General features: G+C 45.1%; 2 protein-coding genes across 3 annotated transcripts; one reads left to right on the forward strand and one right to left on the reverse strand.

The window, feature by feature from the left end:
- The first annotated feature begins 5,797 nt into the window (after positions 1–5,797).
- On the forward strand, positions 5,798–12,439 carry CACYBP (calcyclin binding protein). The gene is made up of 6 exons (XM_055815565.1): positions 5,798–5,951; positions 6,309–6,501; positions 7,216–7,312; positions 7,875–7,974; positions 9,238–9,332; positions 11,138–12,439. Exons 1-6 carry the CDS (start codon positions 5,931–5,933, stop codon positions 11,295–11,297), a joined length of 666 nt encoding a protein of 221 aa, XP_055671540.1. The 5' UTR covers positions 5,798–5,930; the 3' UTR covers positions 11,298–12,439.
- Positions 12,440–12,627: 188 nt separating this feature from the next.
- Positions 12,628–15,682, reverse strand: MRPS14 (mitochondrial ribosomal protein S14). Of its 2 annotated transcripts, none has more exons than XM_055815567.1 (3): positions 15,599–15,682; positions 15,037–15,195; positions 12,628–12,944 (listed from the first exon to the last, which is right to left on the reverse strand). In XM_055815567.1, exons 1-3 carry the CDS (start codon positions 15,671–15,673, stop codon positions 12,762–12,764), a joined length of 417 nt encoding a protein of 138 aa, XP_055671542.1. In that variant the 5' UTR covers positions 15,674–15,682; the 3' UTR covers positions 12,628–12,761. The 2 variants fall into 2 exon arrangements, with proteins under 2 accessions (XP_055671542.1, XP_055671541.1); XM_055815566.1 differs by having other exon boundaries at positions 15,536–15,664.
- Between the last annotated feature and the right edge of the window lie 421 nt (positions 15,683–16,103).

The raw sequence follows: 16,103 nt of genomic DNA on the forward strand, positions 1-16,103 counted from the left end.
TGAAAAAAACTAGTGATATTCAGAAACAAGGAAAGGAGCAAGACTGCAGGATTAAACCAGGCAAGCTAAAGTTCTACCTGCTGACTGTACATGCTATTGGAAAACTTAGCTTCCTGTGAGAAAACAAATCTGGGTTTTAATTAGCCCTTTCAGCAGCAGGTGACAGAGCTACACACACACGTATCCCAGACCAACTCGTCAGGGATAGCTGGCTCGTTCCTTTTCAGCAGGAAATATCATCAAAGTCTCACTGAAACTGTTACTTTCATGTGGTACTGGAACAGCTAACATAGCTCCCAAGTCTGGAGTGATTAATACTTTCTTCCTGAGTCAGTATTAAACTATGCGTCCACATCAAACTTTCATTAAAGGTAATTTGAATTTTATAAATATATATGTGGAACCAAAACTTATTTTTTGATTTTATTGAGAATGCACAGTTCTGAAATAAAACCTTTGCTTTGACTGGGGACAGACCTCCAAAGAGTATTTTTAGTACAACTGTTTTACCTTGTTGGATTTTAATCTGTTCCTGAGATGCCCGATATTGCGGGGTGAGGTGCCTGAGGTGCTTTTTTCACTTTAAAAAGAATCTGGTTTTACTTTGACTGTAATACTTTACAGGATAAATGAAGCAAGGCTGATTTAGTTACACGGTACATCTGTGAACTAGTCTTGTATTATCTTTGTCAATCAAACTTAATATTCTAAAGTCATAGGACTTACTTCACTTAGTTAAATTCTAAATGCACCCAGAGAGAATTAAAAACAATAAAATAGAAAATATCATGTGTGGTGTTAATCCAAGAAACTGCAAAATCCCTGAGGTCCCTATGCATTAATGTTCAGGAAAGGTAGTCAGCCATGTAATCGGTACTGCCACCTGACAAACAACATCCTTTGTCCTGCCCATTAATTAGCATATGATTTGCTACAGCTAAGTTTCATTGCTTACACAGGTAAGCATTTTTTTTCCCTTGTTAGACATTTTAAAGGACTTCTCTTGGTTGGCCCTTAAAATTTCTTGTAAGGTAGATGCTTTCATCTGTGCCATTGTGTTAAAAACAAAATAAAACCAGCCATTTACAAGGGGAGAGGGAGATAAGAAAGTCAAGAACAGCAAGAATCCAGCCCCTCAACAAAGCATGAAATATCCCATTGACTTCAGAGTCACAGTGACACTCACTGACTGAATGTGGCAATTTAGGAGTAAATAAAAACCTGAATTTACTGGCGCTGAAGTATCAAAATTTGAAAGCTATGTGCTTTCTCCACGGGATAAAGGTAGGGTTGTTCCCTTCCTTCTATTAACCAGTTGCAGTGAAATCCATGAAACTACTTGTACTATACCTCTTACTTTGATTCACTGTTAGACTCAGGGATAATTGGCATACTTCTGCATAATCTAATAAGCCTAAATACCTTTGGCATTGAAAAGAGAAACACTCTTATCTTACAATGCTGGTTTTCTTCCAACTGCTAGAGAGAAAACCTTAGTATGTGTTATTCTCCGAATGTGAAGATCAGGGCAGAGCTTTTTCCCTCAAGACCGAGGGACTGTTCTGGCTGACCAGCCTGCCTCTCTTGCAGCTGAGCCCTGCAGAACGGGCTGTTGTGCAAACAGCTGGCTGCGCTACACATCTAATGCTGTACATACCCCGGGTGGTGAGTACATACAGCGCCAGGCATCATGTGGTTCTTGCAAACACAAAGGCTTGAACTAGATTATTTTTCCGTTTGTTATCCTAATATCCTACTGGAAGCTGTCCCATTACCTCCTTCCAGGTAATACTACTAAGGGGAGACACAATGAAGCACTCAAGTTTGGACCTTTCAAGTTTGGTTAGGTATATATCACAGCAGCCCTTAAAGCTGGGCTAATCCTTAGGTGGGGTTGGGGAAATTCAAAGAATTTGCAACTGGATAAATAATACTCAGCATTGATCAAGATTCTATCTTTCCCAAGTCAGAAGTCTACATAATTTATTTCGGATCGTGACTTAACACGTACAGGTTAATGCTCCAGGAATACAGGGCTCTCAACTTCTCCTGGATTCCAACTGCTTCGCTACTGAATGTATTTCATGCTATTTTTACCTAAAAAAGAAAAAAAGATATGGGTAGAGAATTAGGACATTACTTCCTCTTATTTTCTTATTCAGTGGGACTTGCTTTTATTTAACCTGTAAAGGAATATATATGTATCTTTGAAAAACTATAACTTATATATAGAATAATATATAGGAAACTGAATCACAAGGGGATAAATACATCAAAGGGGTTTGGTATCATAAATTCCATTTGTGATTTGATACCACCAGAATACTGGGCTGTACTAATTTCCTTTCCATTTCCCTTATTTTTGTATTTTATATAATACATGGATGGTACTACTAATGCAAACAAGAACAGATGTTCTCAGATTTTTCTCCAAATCCCAATTCCCTGCTTCCAGTAATCCCTGGGTTTGCACCACTGCTGATACCACCTTCAAAAGCTGTGCCAGGAGCGCTCTCTCAAGCTTTGGGAACGATTGCTTTCCCACGGAAGAAGAGTCTGTGGCTTCTCTGAACATGGCACATGAATGCAGAAAAGGGTCTAATCGAGCATGATCCAAATCCCTCAGTGTCTGCCATCCAAGGTGGATTCACTTTAGCACAAAAAACAGAGAGTAGCCTCAAAGCTCCAACTCCATTACAATGAAGTTTTCCAGGTTTGGAGTTGCATTTGTTTCCTGGGTGTGTCCCAAGTCCACAAATCCTAGAGTGCTAGGAAAAAAAACAGCAATGCCAGACTTCTGAGAGCAATTCAGTACTGCCAGTACTTGTATAACAAATCCACGTATTATATAAAGTACAATATGGAAATATAAGTGTGATGCTTGTTATTAAAAGTGCAATTCAATGTACATGGTCACAACAAATGTTTACTTTTTTAATTGTTACAGAATTGTTTGGATCGGTACCTTGTTATCATTGTGTGAACGATACCTTGTAAAATAAATGGAAATGCAAACAAAATGGGAATAAGGTGCTTATTTTCATAAGCCATTTACTTAAGAAACAGCTTAAATCTGTTTGCAACAATAAGCAGCTGCTGTGTCAGGCCTGCCAATACAGGTCACTCAGCTGGTTATTTTCAGGCGGCACTATTGCACTAGGACACAGTGACTTGGCAAACCAGCTGTCCAAAACGTGTGTGTGCTACATAGCTAACTCCAGCCCGTTTGTTAGGATAAATGTACTTGATGGTTCACAAGGGATAACCTGTTCTGCACGGCTCTGACAGATGCTGTGTTAGAGAGCTAACAGGTCACCCCGGTCCTCTGTTCCAAATGCTAATCTGAGGTTTCCAGCACTGAGAATATACTGGTAAATATGCTTTTCTTAAAGGTTGTTCATATAGAGCAATGAGGCAACAGGAGTTGTTAAGGACTTCATGCTTCCCTGGAGTACACAAGAGAAATAAGCAGGTAAGCCATGAGGCAGCGTGCCTGAAGGAAGACAGGGAGCAGAAGGAAACAGCAAGAGACTGAAAACTCATAACAGAGCAAGAATAGGACAGAGCAGAATTTACAGCAGTCAAAAGTATTCAAATGCTTTATAAAACCATTTTTCCGTGTCAGCATTTGCTCTAGGATTTTTTTTTAATTGAGATGAACAGCCATTATTCCCAGATAACTGGAAAAGCGCACAGCACTTCAGCAGAAGATATGAAGGCAAAGCAGTAGAAAAGCTGAAGATTAAATTTACCAGACCTAACGATTTGTATTGATTTACCTCCACATCACTATTCAAAGACTGTTTGTCATCAGTTGCTATCTATGCCTGCAGACAGAAGCAGAAGGAATGGTGCTAGATAAAGAGAGCACATCCTTTCAAAGCCCTCTCAGATGCTTCCTTCCCTTCCCCCCGACCCCCAGCTGATGGGCACTGAGGAGCACTCTGTACTGCACTTTGGCTGCTAGACTAGACCAGCATCTTCCTGCTGAGTTTCAGTACTCCTGCTAACTCTAACCTAGCGCCTTTTCCCCCTCCCGATGCAGGAACTGTTCTGATTCTCACCCCCAACCCCCCCTCTCCCCTCGCCCCCAGAGAAGGCCTGCCACTTGGGATGGAAAGGGATGCACAGAATAAACTTGGCTTTGTCAGGCTCTTGTGTCTCCAGCCAGAGGAGGATGCAGCATCCAGGCGCTACTGCAGTTGTATGCAAAGGAGAGCTGTATGGAACTTGTTTTTACATTACAGGAGTGGAAACTCTTCCACACAGGAGCTGCCACTGAAGTGGAAGTGCCACGGGCACCAAAATGCTCCTGATTTAAGGAAACAAAATAAATGGTGGTTTTAAAAAAATCCCAGGAAAAAAAGGCAAATTACAGGGTCACTTACATATAGTATACTTGCATTTATGTTGTACATATATACGTGCATTTATATAGCAGTGAAAGCATTTTCTTCTTTAGCCAGAAATTAAAACTATAAAGCAATACCAATTTAAATTCTAAAACTGTGAGTGCTTCCTAATATAAGACTGCAACTGGGAGTGAAGAAAGTAAAGATTAGTAGCTAAGAAAAAAAGCACAGTTTTTTCTTGTCTCAGTGGTTGCTCACCAAAAAGATCATAAGGAAGCAATTCCTGAATAAGCGACTGCCCATAACCTATTAAATAACCATCACACTGAAGGACATTCCAGTTGACCATATTGTATTTTGCAGATAAAAATCAACAAGCCCAGCTTCAAATGCTGTTCCTGAAGGCAGACAGGCTGAAGCTCATTCCTATGAAAATTAAACATAACCTCATAGTTAGTTATGTAGATCTTTCCTGACCCTTTCTCAGTTGCAGATCTTGAAGCACTGGACCAGAGGGTTATAATAGAACAGTTCAGTACAACGTATTAAAACTGTTTCGTGGAATGCAGACTTGAACATAAAGCCTTGGCTTCAGCTTTTCTGTGTATTTACCTTCATCCAGTCTGTTCTTCCCTCCACACCTCTATAAAAAAAGCCACCTCTTTACAGATTAATTAATTCCTTGATGTTCCCTTTAGAAGAGGAACAGAAAAAACCCTAATCCCACAAATCAGCAAAGGAGCTGGTATTCCTTGGTTTGGTAAAATAGATGTTATAACTGGCATCCTCTTTTAGAGAAACCTATTTTGTAAACGCTGAGGGGCTGCGTCCTGCCTCGGGCTCCATTGTTAAAGACAGGCAAACGCTGACTCTTCCATTTACCTGCTTACTGAAAGATTGTTTTTTTAATTTTTTGTTTCCTCTGGGAAATTTTAATGCCCGACTAGGACTTGAGGATACAGAAGCTCTTTCGTTGCTGTTGAGTACGCTGACGCGGTAACGGCGGAGAAACACCTCGCTACAGTTTTTGTCTCGGGCAGCTGCAACCGAGGTGACAGTACTCGGGAGGGGCACGACAAATCTGCTCTAGAAGAGTTACGATCGCGGTCGCACTGGAGCCCGCCCGCCTCAGCCGCCCGCCCGCCTCAGCCGCCCGCCCGCCTCAGCCGCCCGCCCGCCTCAGCCGCCCGCCCGCCTCAGCCGCCCGCCCGCCTCAGCCGCCCGCCCGCCTCAGCCGCCCGCCCGCCTCAGCCGCCCGCCCGCCTCAGCCGCCCGCCCGCCTCAGCCGCCCGCCCGCCTCAGCCGCCCGGGAGGCGGGAAGGGCCGTGGCCCCACCCCTCGGCCTGGCCGCGCGGCTGCGTGTCGCCATGGCAACACGGCGGGTGAGGCGGGGCCGGGGGCGGGAGGAGCAGTTCCGCTCACCCGGCGGAACGGGCGAAGCTCGCGCCGCGCGCGCCTGGCGGCGGCAGCAACCCCAGCGCGTCACTTCCTCGGCGCGCGCGCCGGCGCAGCGGGTGAGCGGGGCGGGGCGGGAGGCCGGAAGGTTCCAGAGGGGCCGTGGGAGCCGCCGCACGCGCCATGGCCGCAGCGCGCGAAGAGGTGAGCCCCGCGGCTGTGCCTGGTGCCTGTGTGCCCGGGGGGCGGGGGGGCCGGGGGGGGCCCGCGGGGCGCTGTCAGCCCGGGGCGGGGGGCGCCGTCCTGCGCTCGGCCCCCTCCCGGTTGCTGTTGGGTTTGGGGCTGGCGCAGCACGGGCGGGTGGAGGGGCGAGCGCACGGGGCCGGGGCTGCGCGGCGGGCGGGCGGCTGCGGGGCGGGGCGCGGCGGGAAGCGATGGTGCTGGCGGTGACCTGGAACCGCTGCACCTGGGGAGGCTGAACGTGCGAGAGCTCGGCTGTGGGTCTTGGTTGGAGAGAGCTGTGTCAGGGACATGCGTGTGATCTTTTTATTCCTGAACCAGTTACAAAAAGATTTGGAAGAGGTTAAAGAATTGCTCACCAAAGCCACGAGGAAGCGGCTTCGTGATGTCCTGATGACGGAGAAACACAAGCTAGAGCTAGAAATCAAGAATCAGCCCCCTCCGAAGCCAAAAGATGTGGTAGAGGAAGACAAGTCGTCGCTGGGGGGGTACACGGTGAAAATAAACAACTATGGTAGGATTGTTTTTCTGAACGCTTACTGGAGCCTCTGTCTGAAGAGAAGGCAGGGCGGCTCTAGTATGATTTACAGTTGACACGTAGCATTATAGAAAAGCCTTGTTACATGGTTATTTCATACTGGAGACCCAACTTTCACAGTGCCTGCTGTGCTGCCCCAGCCATGGTGTGTGCTAATTCCGTTTGTGTGATAGTACTGGTGGGATGCACCAATGATCCTGGTAGACCAGCTAGTATTTTTCCATTGCCTGGTGCTTAGCAGGAGTGAAAGTGAGCTTTGGCTTCTCTGCTCGCCATGTAGGTGAAAGGAGAGGGAATTGCTTAAGATACTCATCGTGCAGGGAGCAGGAGAAAAAGTGGGTCAAGGAAACTGCAGCAGAAGCAGACAGCTACCTCTGACTCCCCCTGCACAGAAGGTGTTGCTCTCCTTTTACCTGAAGCTGGTTATGTGTGTGTTTTCTCAGAATTTGCAGGAATTGGGGAACAGGGCCACATGTGATGACCTCCTTTTGCTCTCCAGTTATGCCTGAATAATTCTTGTTTTTCCCTTATCCCTCTGAAGATTGGTTGTTTCAATAAGGCAGAGAGATCCTCATCATTGCTAGGGAACTTTGCAGAGGGAGTTGGAATGGAATGCATGAAGCTTATGGAGGAAAATTGGAACTCTAATCTCTCTTTTTTTTTTTTTCTTGTTTTTGTTTTTACTTGCAGGTTGGGATCAGTCAGATAAGTTTATTAAGATTTACATCTCTTTAAGTGGAGTCCAGAAGCTTCCAGCTGAGAATGTGCAGGTGAATTTCACAGAGAGGTGAGTTTACCTTGTTCCACCACAGCACAGGGGGAGAACATGGGTGAAGATGACTGTTTGAAATGCAGGGATGTGTTGAGTTCTGTTCTGGATCAGCCATTACTCCCCACCCCCTTTTTTCTTTTTTTAAACTTGAGGAGTATTAGCTTTCAGTAGCACTTTGCACATTAAGTGTAGCCCTCTAAAGAGGGCATCAGGGTATTTTCATTTTACAGATGCTTGTGGTACCTCGTGCTTGACAGGATATGTAGTCTTAGTCCAGGTTTTGATGGTGATAGAACTGAAGTGTATGTGAAGTAAATCTACCTTTTCAAGACCAGTGTAGGTAGAAAGAACCCTAAAGTTCTTGACTTGTTCTGAAGTCTGGATAGGTCCTTTGAAGTCCTCAGTATTAAATCCGACTGAAGATTTGAGAGCCTTGGGAAGGAAGTAATTCAAGCCTGTTGACAAGCTTTCCCAAGAAATATGCTATATAAAGGGCTTTCAAACACTGTTTTCAGCGGCAAAGTACAACAGTCTTACAGTGATTGAAATATGACCTCCCTCCACTTTCTGGTTCCAGGTCATTTGATCTGCTAGTGAAGAACCTGAATGGGAAGAACTACACCATGACCTTCAACAACCTCCTGAAACCCATCTCTGTGGAAGGCAGCTCTAGAAAGGTCCGTGCACTGTCTTGTTAGAGGTGTTTCAGTCCCTCACAAAGTACAGTGTTCTTTGCCTGACTAGTTAGGAAACTGGGTACTAACCTTCAGTCCCTCCCTTCTGTCTGTAAAGTCTCTTCACTGTGAATTTGATTCTTACTAATTGGTAACAGTCATAACTGTGGAATTATCCTCTGGAATCCACGGGCTCCTGTTTCAAAAGATCATGTCTGGATATCATATGCTTTTTTTAACAGCTCGCCAACCGGATTTCGGAAATCAATAAGCAGAAAATTCCACAAAGCATCTATTTGCATCCTTGTGCTTTTAAATACCTCTGAGAAGTTCTTTGCAATTTTAACCTCCAAGAGCCTTAGCAGTCTGGAATCTTGGGAAGCTTAAATAGGCTTAACACCCAAAGTAGTCTGAAACGTGCTTTTGCCTTTGTAAGGGTTTGTTGCTCCAGAATTGAACACTAGTAACATTTTACTGCTGATCGTGTCACTACTCTGCTACTCATAGCACCTTTCTGGGCTTAGGGATGTGTCAAAATACCTTGTGTGCGTTCTGTGCTTTGTGTGCTGTGCTTAGTGACATCAGATGTGAAGACATGATGGTTCAATTTGAAGTTGCCTTAAAACTAGGCCAGTGTAAAATTAGAACAACTGAAGTAAATGAGGGTGATGCTCTGGTAATTTTTAACATGGTGTAAAAGTGAGCAGTGGTCACGTACTGGCTAAGCTAAAGCTCCAGCAGACTCTTGTGTGCCGTGGCGCACAGGAGTTTTTTTGCAAAATTTAGGTCAGCGTTGCAATTAAACAGGCTTTGCTTGGAGCTTGAAAGATTTAGCAATGCCCTAAAACTAGTTTCTTATTCTTGAAGAAATAAATTGCAAGAGCCTCTACCTTTGTGTTCTTGGAGAAGTCTAGTAAGTATAGCCACCCTTCACCAGACAGTCCTGGGTACTTGTAGCATCCTGAGAATCACTAAATGGCGTTTCTGCAGCCCCATAAGCTCTTCTGTATTGGTACTACAGTTCTGTACTGGTATTATATTAATTATGCCACCTAAATTGTCCACAACGAGGTTGATACTTTGTATCCTGAAGCTGTGTACATACTATAAATTGTGTGCTACATACTGATCAAGAGGATAAATGTTTTGGGGAATTTGTGAGTAAAGGAGCAGGTCTATGTTCAAAGCTAACGTTCCTTATTGTGGCTGTGACGGGCATCCCTTTATGAAGCATTCTAAATTCACACCTTGCTGTTCACCATACAGATAAAGACAGACATGGTCCTTGTGATGTGTAGGAAGAAGCGGGAGGAAAAATGGGAATGTCTCACTCAAGTGGAGAAAGAAAGCAAAGAGAAAGAGTAAGTGTCTCTTCAACCCTTCATCTCGTATTCCATTTCTTGTCCTACAGACTGCTTTAGGACTGCCAGGAGAGCCGGTCTGTACGATACTGACTGCACGGTCAAACTGTGAGAGTCACTCTTGTGGGGGACAAGCCCTTAAGATGTTTGAGAATCATTAGGTTGAGATTTTTTTTGGTACTAGTAGGACTGGCAATGGAGGAGATAACACTTTGAGTAGCTGTTTGCCACTGTTCTGGTGTGTTATTGCTGTGATCGAGGCTGCATCGTAGGAAAAAGGATAGATGAGACCTGTAGTGAGAGTGCTAAAGGTAATCAGCCAGTTAAAGATTCATTTATATATTTATATTTTGATGGCTGCACTCCTTGCAAGAATGTCTCTAGTGAAGTTGACTTTATTAAAAGAAATACATTCCCTGCAGCTGTGCTGGTAAAATAAATGTTGTAGTCACCTGTGTGTGAAGCGCCTGTGCAAAAATCCCAGGGTCCTTTTGGCAACACAGGTCTTTGTTTACCTAGATCATTATATAAGGTCTCAAGCTAATTTGTATCACTTCAAGAGCTTGGCAGCAATCCTGCAAGCAGCTTAGACACTGGATATATAAGCGTGGTGAATTACAGCAGGAAACACCTGGGGACAAGAGATTAAATATATATAAAAGTAGTATATCTTGTAATAATTTTATTTTACTGTACACACGTGTTTATCCAGAATGCATAAGCTCACGTTGAAGCATGGAAAAACTCAAACCCTCTCAAAAGTTACACCTGCCAACAACTATTCATATTGTGTTTTATAGGGTGGTTTGCTAAAACTTATTAGTCTTAACTAACCATACCTGCATTTAGAGCAGAACTACCTTCCCCTCTCAAATGAGATGACTGGAGATTAAGAGAAGGTGACTTGACTACTCATGCAGGTTGCTGGAGGGACCGGGTCATTTTGTGAAACCTGTATCTTCTGCAGAGAAGCCCTGCATGCTGCCCAGCCTGCTGTGATCAGTATTGCTGCCTTACTCAGTGTTGAGGATTTACAGTATGGCAAATGAGTAAATTGGGAAACATACCTCAGCTTCTGAGTGCTTGCGTCTGTGAGGCTGGTGCTTAGCCCCGAGCTTGGGGAACTTGTTCTCTCTCCTAATCTACTTCAGTCTACCTGTTTTGCAGATAGCTTGCAGCTGCATTAGTAACTACCTAGGGGGTTTTAGAAAACGGGCTAGAGAGAGGCAATTTTGCCAGAGAGGACATTATGTATAGTCTGGTAATATGGGGCATGTCGTACCCGGGTGCTTACCGTCTGGGTGGCACCGATTGTCAGCTGTTAAGAAAATTGCTTTGAAAGGCAAGGTGCTAAAACTGACTCGATTAACCTCTGGAAATAATCAGAAGAATGGGAAGCAGAAAAATACCTTTTGAGTTGTGAATGTGGTCACTTTGAAGAGCTCAGTGTGGTTCTTTTTCTATTTTTATTCACTTGTCACATAACATCATGGACAGATACTGGCACTTTCTGTGACTGCTATATTCCACTTCTGCATTCTAAAATTAACTTTGGGTGGTGCTTCCTGGGTCATGTTTACTGCAGAATGCTTCCCATCATCTTTAGTGGGGGGCAGCTCTGGGTGTACTGTTCAACTTGCACTTACTTCTCGCTCCTTGGAAGCTGAGTGAGACTGCCAGGGTCTAAAGCCTTTGCCAAAGCAGAATCCTCACTGTTAACCAGGACGTTTCAAAAAAAAAAAAAAGTCAGTTTTTCACAGAATTGTTGAATATACTCTCTTTTCTCCTATGTATCCGTTTTGCAGGAAGGCTGCCTACGACACCTCAGATCCTAGTGAAGGGCTTATGAACCTTTTAAAAAAGATGTATGCAGAAGGGGATGATGAAATGAAGCGCACCATCAACAAGGCCTGGGTTGAAAGCAGAGAAAAGCAATCCAAAGGGGACATACCAATGGATATTTGAAAGTACTCTAAGGGCCGCCTTAACACTGATCTTCCATGTGAGACACGCTGTGCTGCAAAGATCATTGTTTACACAACCTTCTTCCAGGCTTCCAAGACAGTCATTTTCCATTTCAGGTTGGAGAAAATATTTAAATAAAATACAGCTTATAAAGCATTTCCTTCAGTCAAGTGCTTCACCATTTCCTGAAGAGTGGAGGATAGGTATATCCTTACCCCTCCTTGAAAAAGCATCTCAGATGAGTGGAGAGTGCTGTGAAACAGAGAACAGAATGTAAAGGAAAAGGAACCCTGAACTAGGACGGGTCAGGGCCTCTGCTGCAAGGGAGAGTTGTACCGGCTGGTTGCTGGGGCTAATGTCATGCTCACTACACGGGCTGTGGTTTTTTGGTTAGATGTGGGAAAGTATGTTGAACTGTAAAGCATGTCACAAAGGGAGAAATGCTGAAGAAAGTAGAACCACTATTCAAGCACTTGATAGTTGATCAGAAACAGTATGATCTTAATTCTATGGTATTAAAATTTAATTATTCTCAGAAGTTAATTACTGGCTGTTTAACCTGGTATGAATTTTGAAAATGAAAACAGCTCTTTAGTGCCTATGCTGTGACCTCCTTGGGGTGTCTCTGAGGTGGGGGAGGGGGGCAAAGTAGCCATTACCCCTTTATTACCCTGCTTTGAAGAAGAGTACAGGGCAAACATGAGCTTAGCAGCAAGCTTCTTGTTACTCTTTCCTGCTTCCTTCTCATGTGTCTCCCAAGGACAGATGTGTTTGATGTTACTGTACGAATTAAGGAAGCCATTATTCTCTTATGGTCTGGACTAGGACTTACTTGCTACTTTGTTATTAAAGCATTGGACCAAGTGCTGTACTACAAACAGTAGACAAATAGTAGCACACTGTAGTTTCTAATAGGTCCTTTATCCACTTTGTCTGCTTGTTAATACATGTGTACTAAGTTTGCAAAGTGACAGTATCTAAACTTGAGGCCATGTTATATTTTCAGTTTGTGCTCACGCCTGTTCGTGGCAGAATACCCCTTTACCCTGTTGTACAGTTTCATTTATGCTTTTACCCAAATTACCATGGTGAACTTACCGTATGGTAGCAAAAAAACCTGTTTAAATGAGCCATTTAAATGAGCCTTGTGCTGTATGTCTTTATTTCTAATGTTGCCCATATCACAAACCTGTTTATTTCTCCAGCCATCAGGTAGTGACTTCTTTTTCTCAAAATAAAACTGCCTCTCATACAGACCAGTTTAGTACAGTTATGCTGCTTTTGTCAGCTGATGCCACTTGCACTCCAGTGAGTTTAATGAATCAGCATGGCTTGTCATTGTTCCTTTTATTAGTTTGATATTGATGCTGGACTCGTAGACAGGTCAGTCTTGCTTTAATTACTCAAATACACCAACGGAGTGTATTCTGTGTTTTCTGCCTGAATGTACATCCATGCAGTGATCTACCACATAGCCCTCTGTATCCCCGACATCTGAGCATGGTCAGCAAAATGGCGGAAAACGATTCTGCTGAGCCTCCAACGACGCTTCACCCCCCGAGGGCGGGATGTCAGGACACACCTGTTTTGGATCCTCACAGGGCAGCTGTCCCGGGGCAAGTTAGCAATTTCTTTATCAGCCACTTCCTAAAAGAGAAGACCACAGCACAATGTTTATCCTGTTCCCCAGGATTCTGAGGCGGCTTATGGCCCATCTTCCTCACTTGACCCTTTCTAGGCATCCTAACAGTGAACGTAAAATGATCCACACCGAGACCCCCGAGTTAACCTTATTACACAGACTAAACAACCTCATGCCAGTAATGATAGTTTGTCCTTGTTGCAGGGTGGGCTAGCTCTTTAAGAGGTCCAAAATTTAACCTTACTACAGACTGAACCACCTCAAACCAGTAGTTACAGTTAGACAAAATCCACTTGGCTTTCTTGTTGCAGGGTGGGCTAGTCCTTTAAGATAAGCTGAATGTAAATATATTGTCCCTTATCAACTGCCTTCGCCGGTAACGTGGTTTGATGTCAGTAAATGGGATATCACATAGTCTAATTCAGAAGGCATTACAGCCAGAGGAGAACAAGTCAAAGCATCTCTGTTCTAATAAAAAGCCTTAAGAAAGGTCCTTCTGTGTACAAGACAGCTTAACAGTTTTCAGGAAGCACCAGGTAGCAGCAACTGAAATGTCAGAACAAGCGAGCCCAACAACGAAACGCAGCCAAAAGGAAGCTGCTTGAGGCTAGGGAAGCATCCCTAACTGCAGCGTTCCTAATGTGCTATTTTCTGAAAGACACAAGGGCTCGATGAATCCTGTGTTCAGTCATGGTAGGAAGTCAGTTGCAGGTCTAAGGAAAGACTGAGGCCGGCCTACGTAAACAGTAATAGTATAAGGCTGTCTTCTAAAGTGATGTTCGCCTTCAATGAAAGACATCATCAAGAAAGCAGGAATATGACTTTCGACTTCACTAACAGGAAGGTCAGTAGGACTTTCTGTCTTCAGAGCGTATTTCAGTTACTGGTTTTGTACAGTGTATATAGCTCTACCTATACACTGTCTAGTACAGCCAAACAGTATTTTTTTTGACCCATTTAATTCCCAGGATTTTATTCAGAAAGTAGCCTATGCTTTCAAAAACTCTTTAACTTTTTAAGACATTAAATTCAGAGCCCAAATAACATTTTGTAGAGGAGAAAAAAAAAAAGTTACTTTCCTAGAGTCTTTTTCTTCATTTTAACTGCTCCTATGACTTAGTGACTTCAAAAGATTACAAAAGCAGCTGAGGAATACTAAAAGCAAAGCCAGCTGCCATTTTTGTGTTTGTTTTTTTGGTTTTGTGGTTTTTGTTTGGTGTGGTGGGTTGGGTTGGTTTTTTTTTTTTGGGGGGGGGGGGGGAGAGGGAGAGGAGGAGGAGAAGGTCATGTTTTGCTGTTGCTCTCTAAGGACACCCAACAGACTAGACTTGCAATTAATACAATTAATTACAGTTAATATAGAACGCAGATTCATACACTTTATCAGGATGTTTAAATGTGAAAAGATCTTGCCACAACTGGGCGTGGCCAGATCAACATCACAGAGAAATATTTCTGATACTTGCAAATGTTTTTAATGCTTAGTAAGGAAGACTGGGAGCAGGCCATCAAATAACTGCTTTTTTAAGAACAGATCTAACTGCCACATTTGATGCATCTTTTTACATGCTTGAAGCTCAGGGAAGGAGTAAAATTAAGTATTTCTTTTGAACAAATTGGTTTTGGCTGGATCAGGCTTCCAGGTTTTTAAGTACAAAAAAAAAAGTAAAGTTTACTTAGGAAACTACAAAATATGTAACATCCCATAGTATCAGAAATAAAGAAAATAGCTTTCCAAATGTATGTTAGTAACAGCTGTGACAGGAAAAAAAAATGAGATTCACCATATGTAGCGTTACATATACTGCTTACAGGAGAAGCACTGGTTTAAAAAAACCCCACAACCCAACATACACAAGCTCTAGTCAGGTGGATACACTGTTCTGAACACCCCCAAAAGGCAGAGGCTCTGAAGGCACCTGGGTGCCAGTGGTAACCGTGCAATGTACGTGCTTATGCGTTAGGGAAACGCCATCATTCATGACCTGGCACAGCTGCTCGGCTCCGTATGGCGGCCGCTGCAGCCCAGGGCACACGACGGCAGTGAGGCCGGTGCGGGCCCATGCGCTGCCCTGGCCGGGGCACGGCCACCGCTACCTGCAGCTCCTTGGGCAGGATGGTGTTCTTCCGGATGGCGTTGATCCGCAGCCGCTCGTCCGCGTACTCGTACGCCAGCTTCCTTCTCTTGACATCCCGCAGCATTCTCCAGTCCACGTAGTAGCTCCGCACTTGCCACATGCGAGGCAAGGGAAGAACCTAATTAAAAAAAACCTAAATTTATAACACCCACCTGTTGCACATACCGTTTGCCCAGGTCAAGTATGAGTTATTTCCTAAAGTGTATCTTTTTTTTTTTTCCCTCTCCTGTCAGACTTTTTCAAATTACATTCTTGCAAAGCAGCTGCTTCCCCTGAAGGTTCTGTGCGATGCAGTTCAGCTCCCGCACGGCTGCGAGCAACGTGCGACAGGGGACACACTGGTGACACCCCCGCCCCCATTACACCCCAGCGGCTCAGGCCCGGTCTGCGCTGCCGCGGGGCCCAGGCCGCGGCCAGCCGCCGCCGCCCGCAGTCTAACAAGCCCCGCCGGGCCCTACCCGCTCCCACAGCGCCTTGGCCGGGCCCTGAGGGGAACAGGGGCGGGAGGGAGCCGCGCTGACCTGCCGAGCGGCCCGCAGCGCCCAGCCCAGCGCGGACGCCGCCATTTTGTCGCTGCGCGGCGGCGCCCCGCGCATGCGCCTCGGGCCGGCGGGGCTGCTGGGGGCGGGAACGGCGGGAGCCCCGTTGCCCGCGCCGCTGCGGGCGGGGAGCGGCGGGGAGCGGCGGGGAGCGGCGGGGAGCGGCGGGGAGGCGGGCGCTGCAGCGGGCTGCGCTGCGTGTCCCGGTGCTGGCGGCAGGCCTGGCTCGCCAGAGGGAGCTGGCAGCTGCCACAGACACGCAGGATCCGATTTTGGGGGATCCCGTGTTGGGAAGTCTGTGTGGAGGACAGGGAGGGAGCCCCGCGGGGGGAATGGGGTGCAGAGGCCTCGCATCACCTTGTGGGCCCCTGTCTAGAAAAGTGTACCTGCCCTTGCTCTTACAGGTTCTAGTTTTATTTTGTAAAGAGTTTCATTGTATGTCACCTAGGACTGTGCGTAAATTTGTATCAGCGTTTTGTATTTCTTT

This window comes from Falco peregrinus, chromosome 10 (assembly GCF_023634155.1).
Source record: "Falco peregrinus isolate bFalPer1 chromosome 10, bFalPer1.pri, whole genome shotgun sequence".
Taxonomy (NCBI): Eukaryota; Metazoa; Chordata; class Aves; order Falconiformes; family Falconidae; genus Falco; species Falco peregrinus.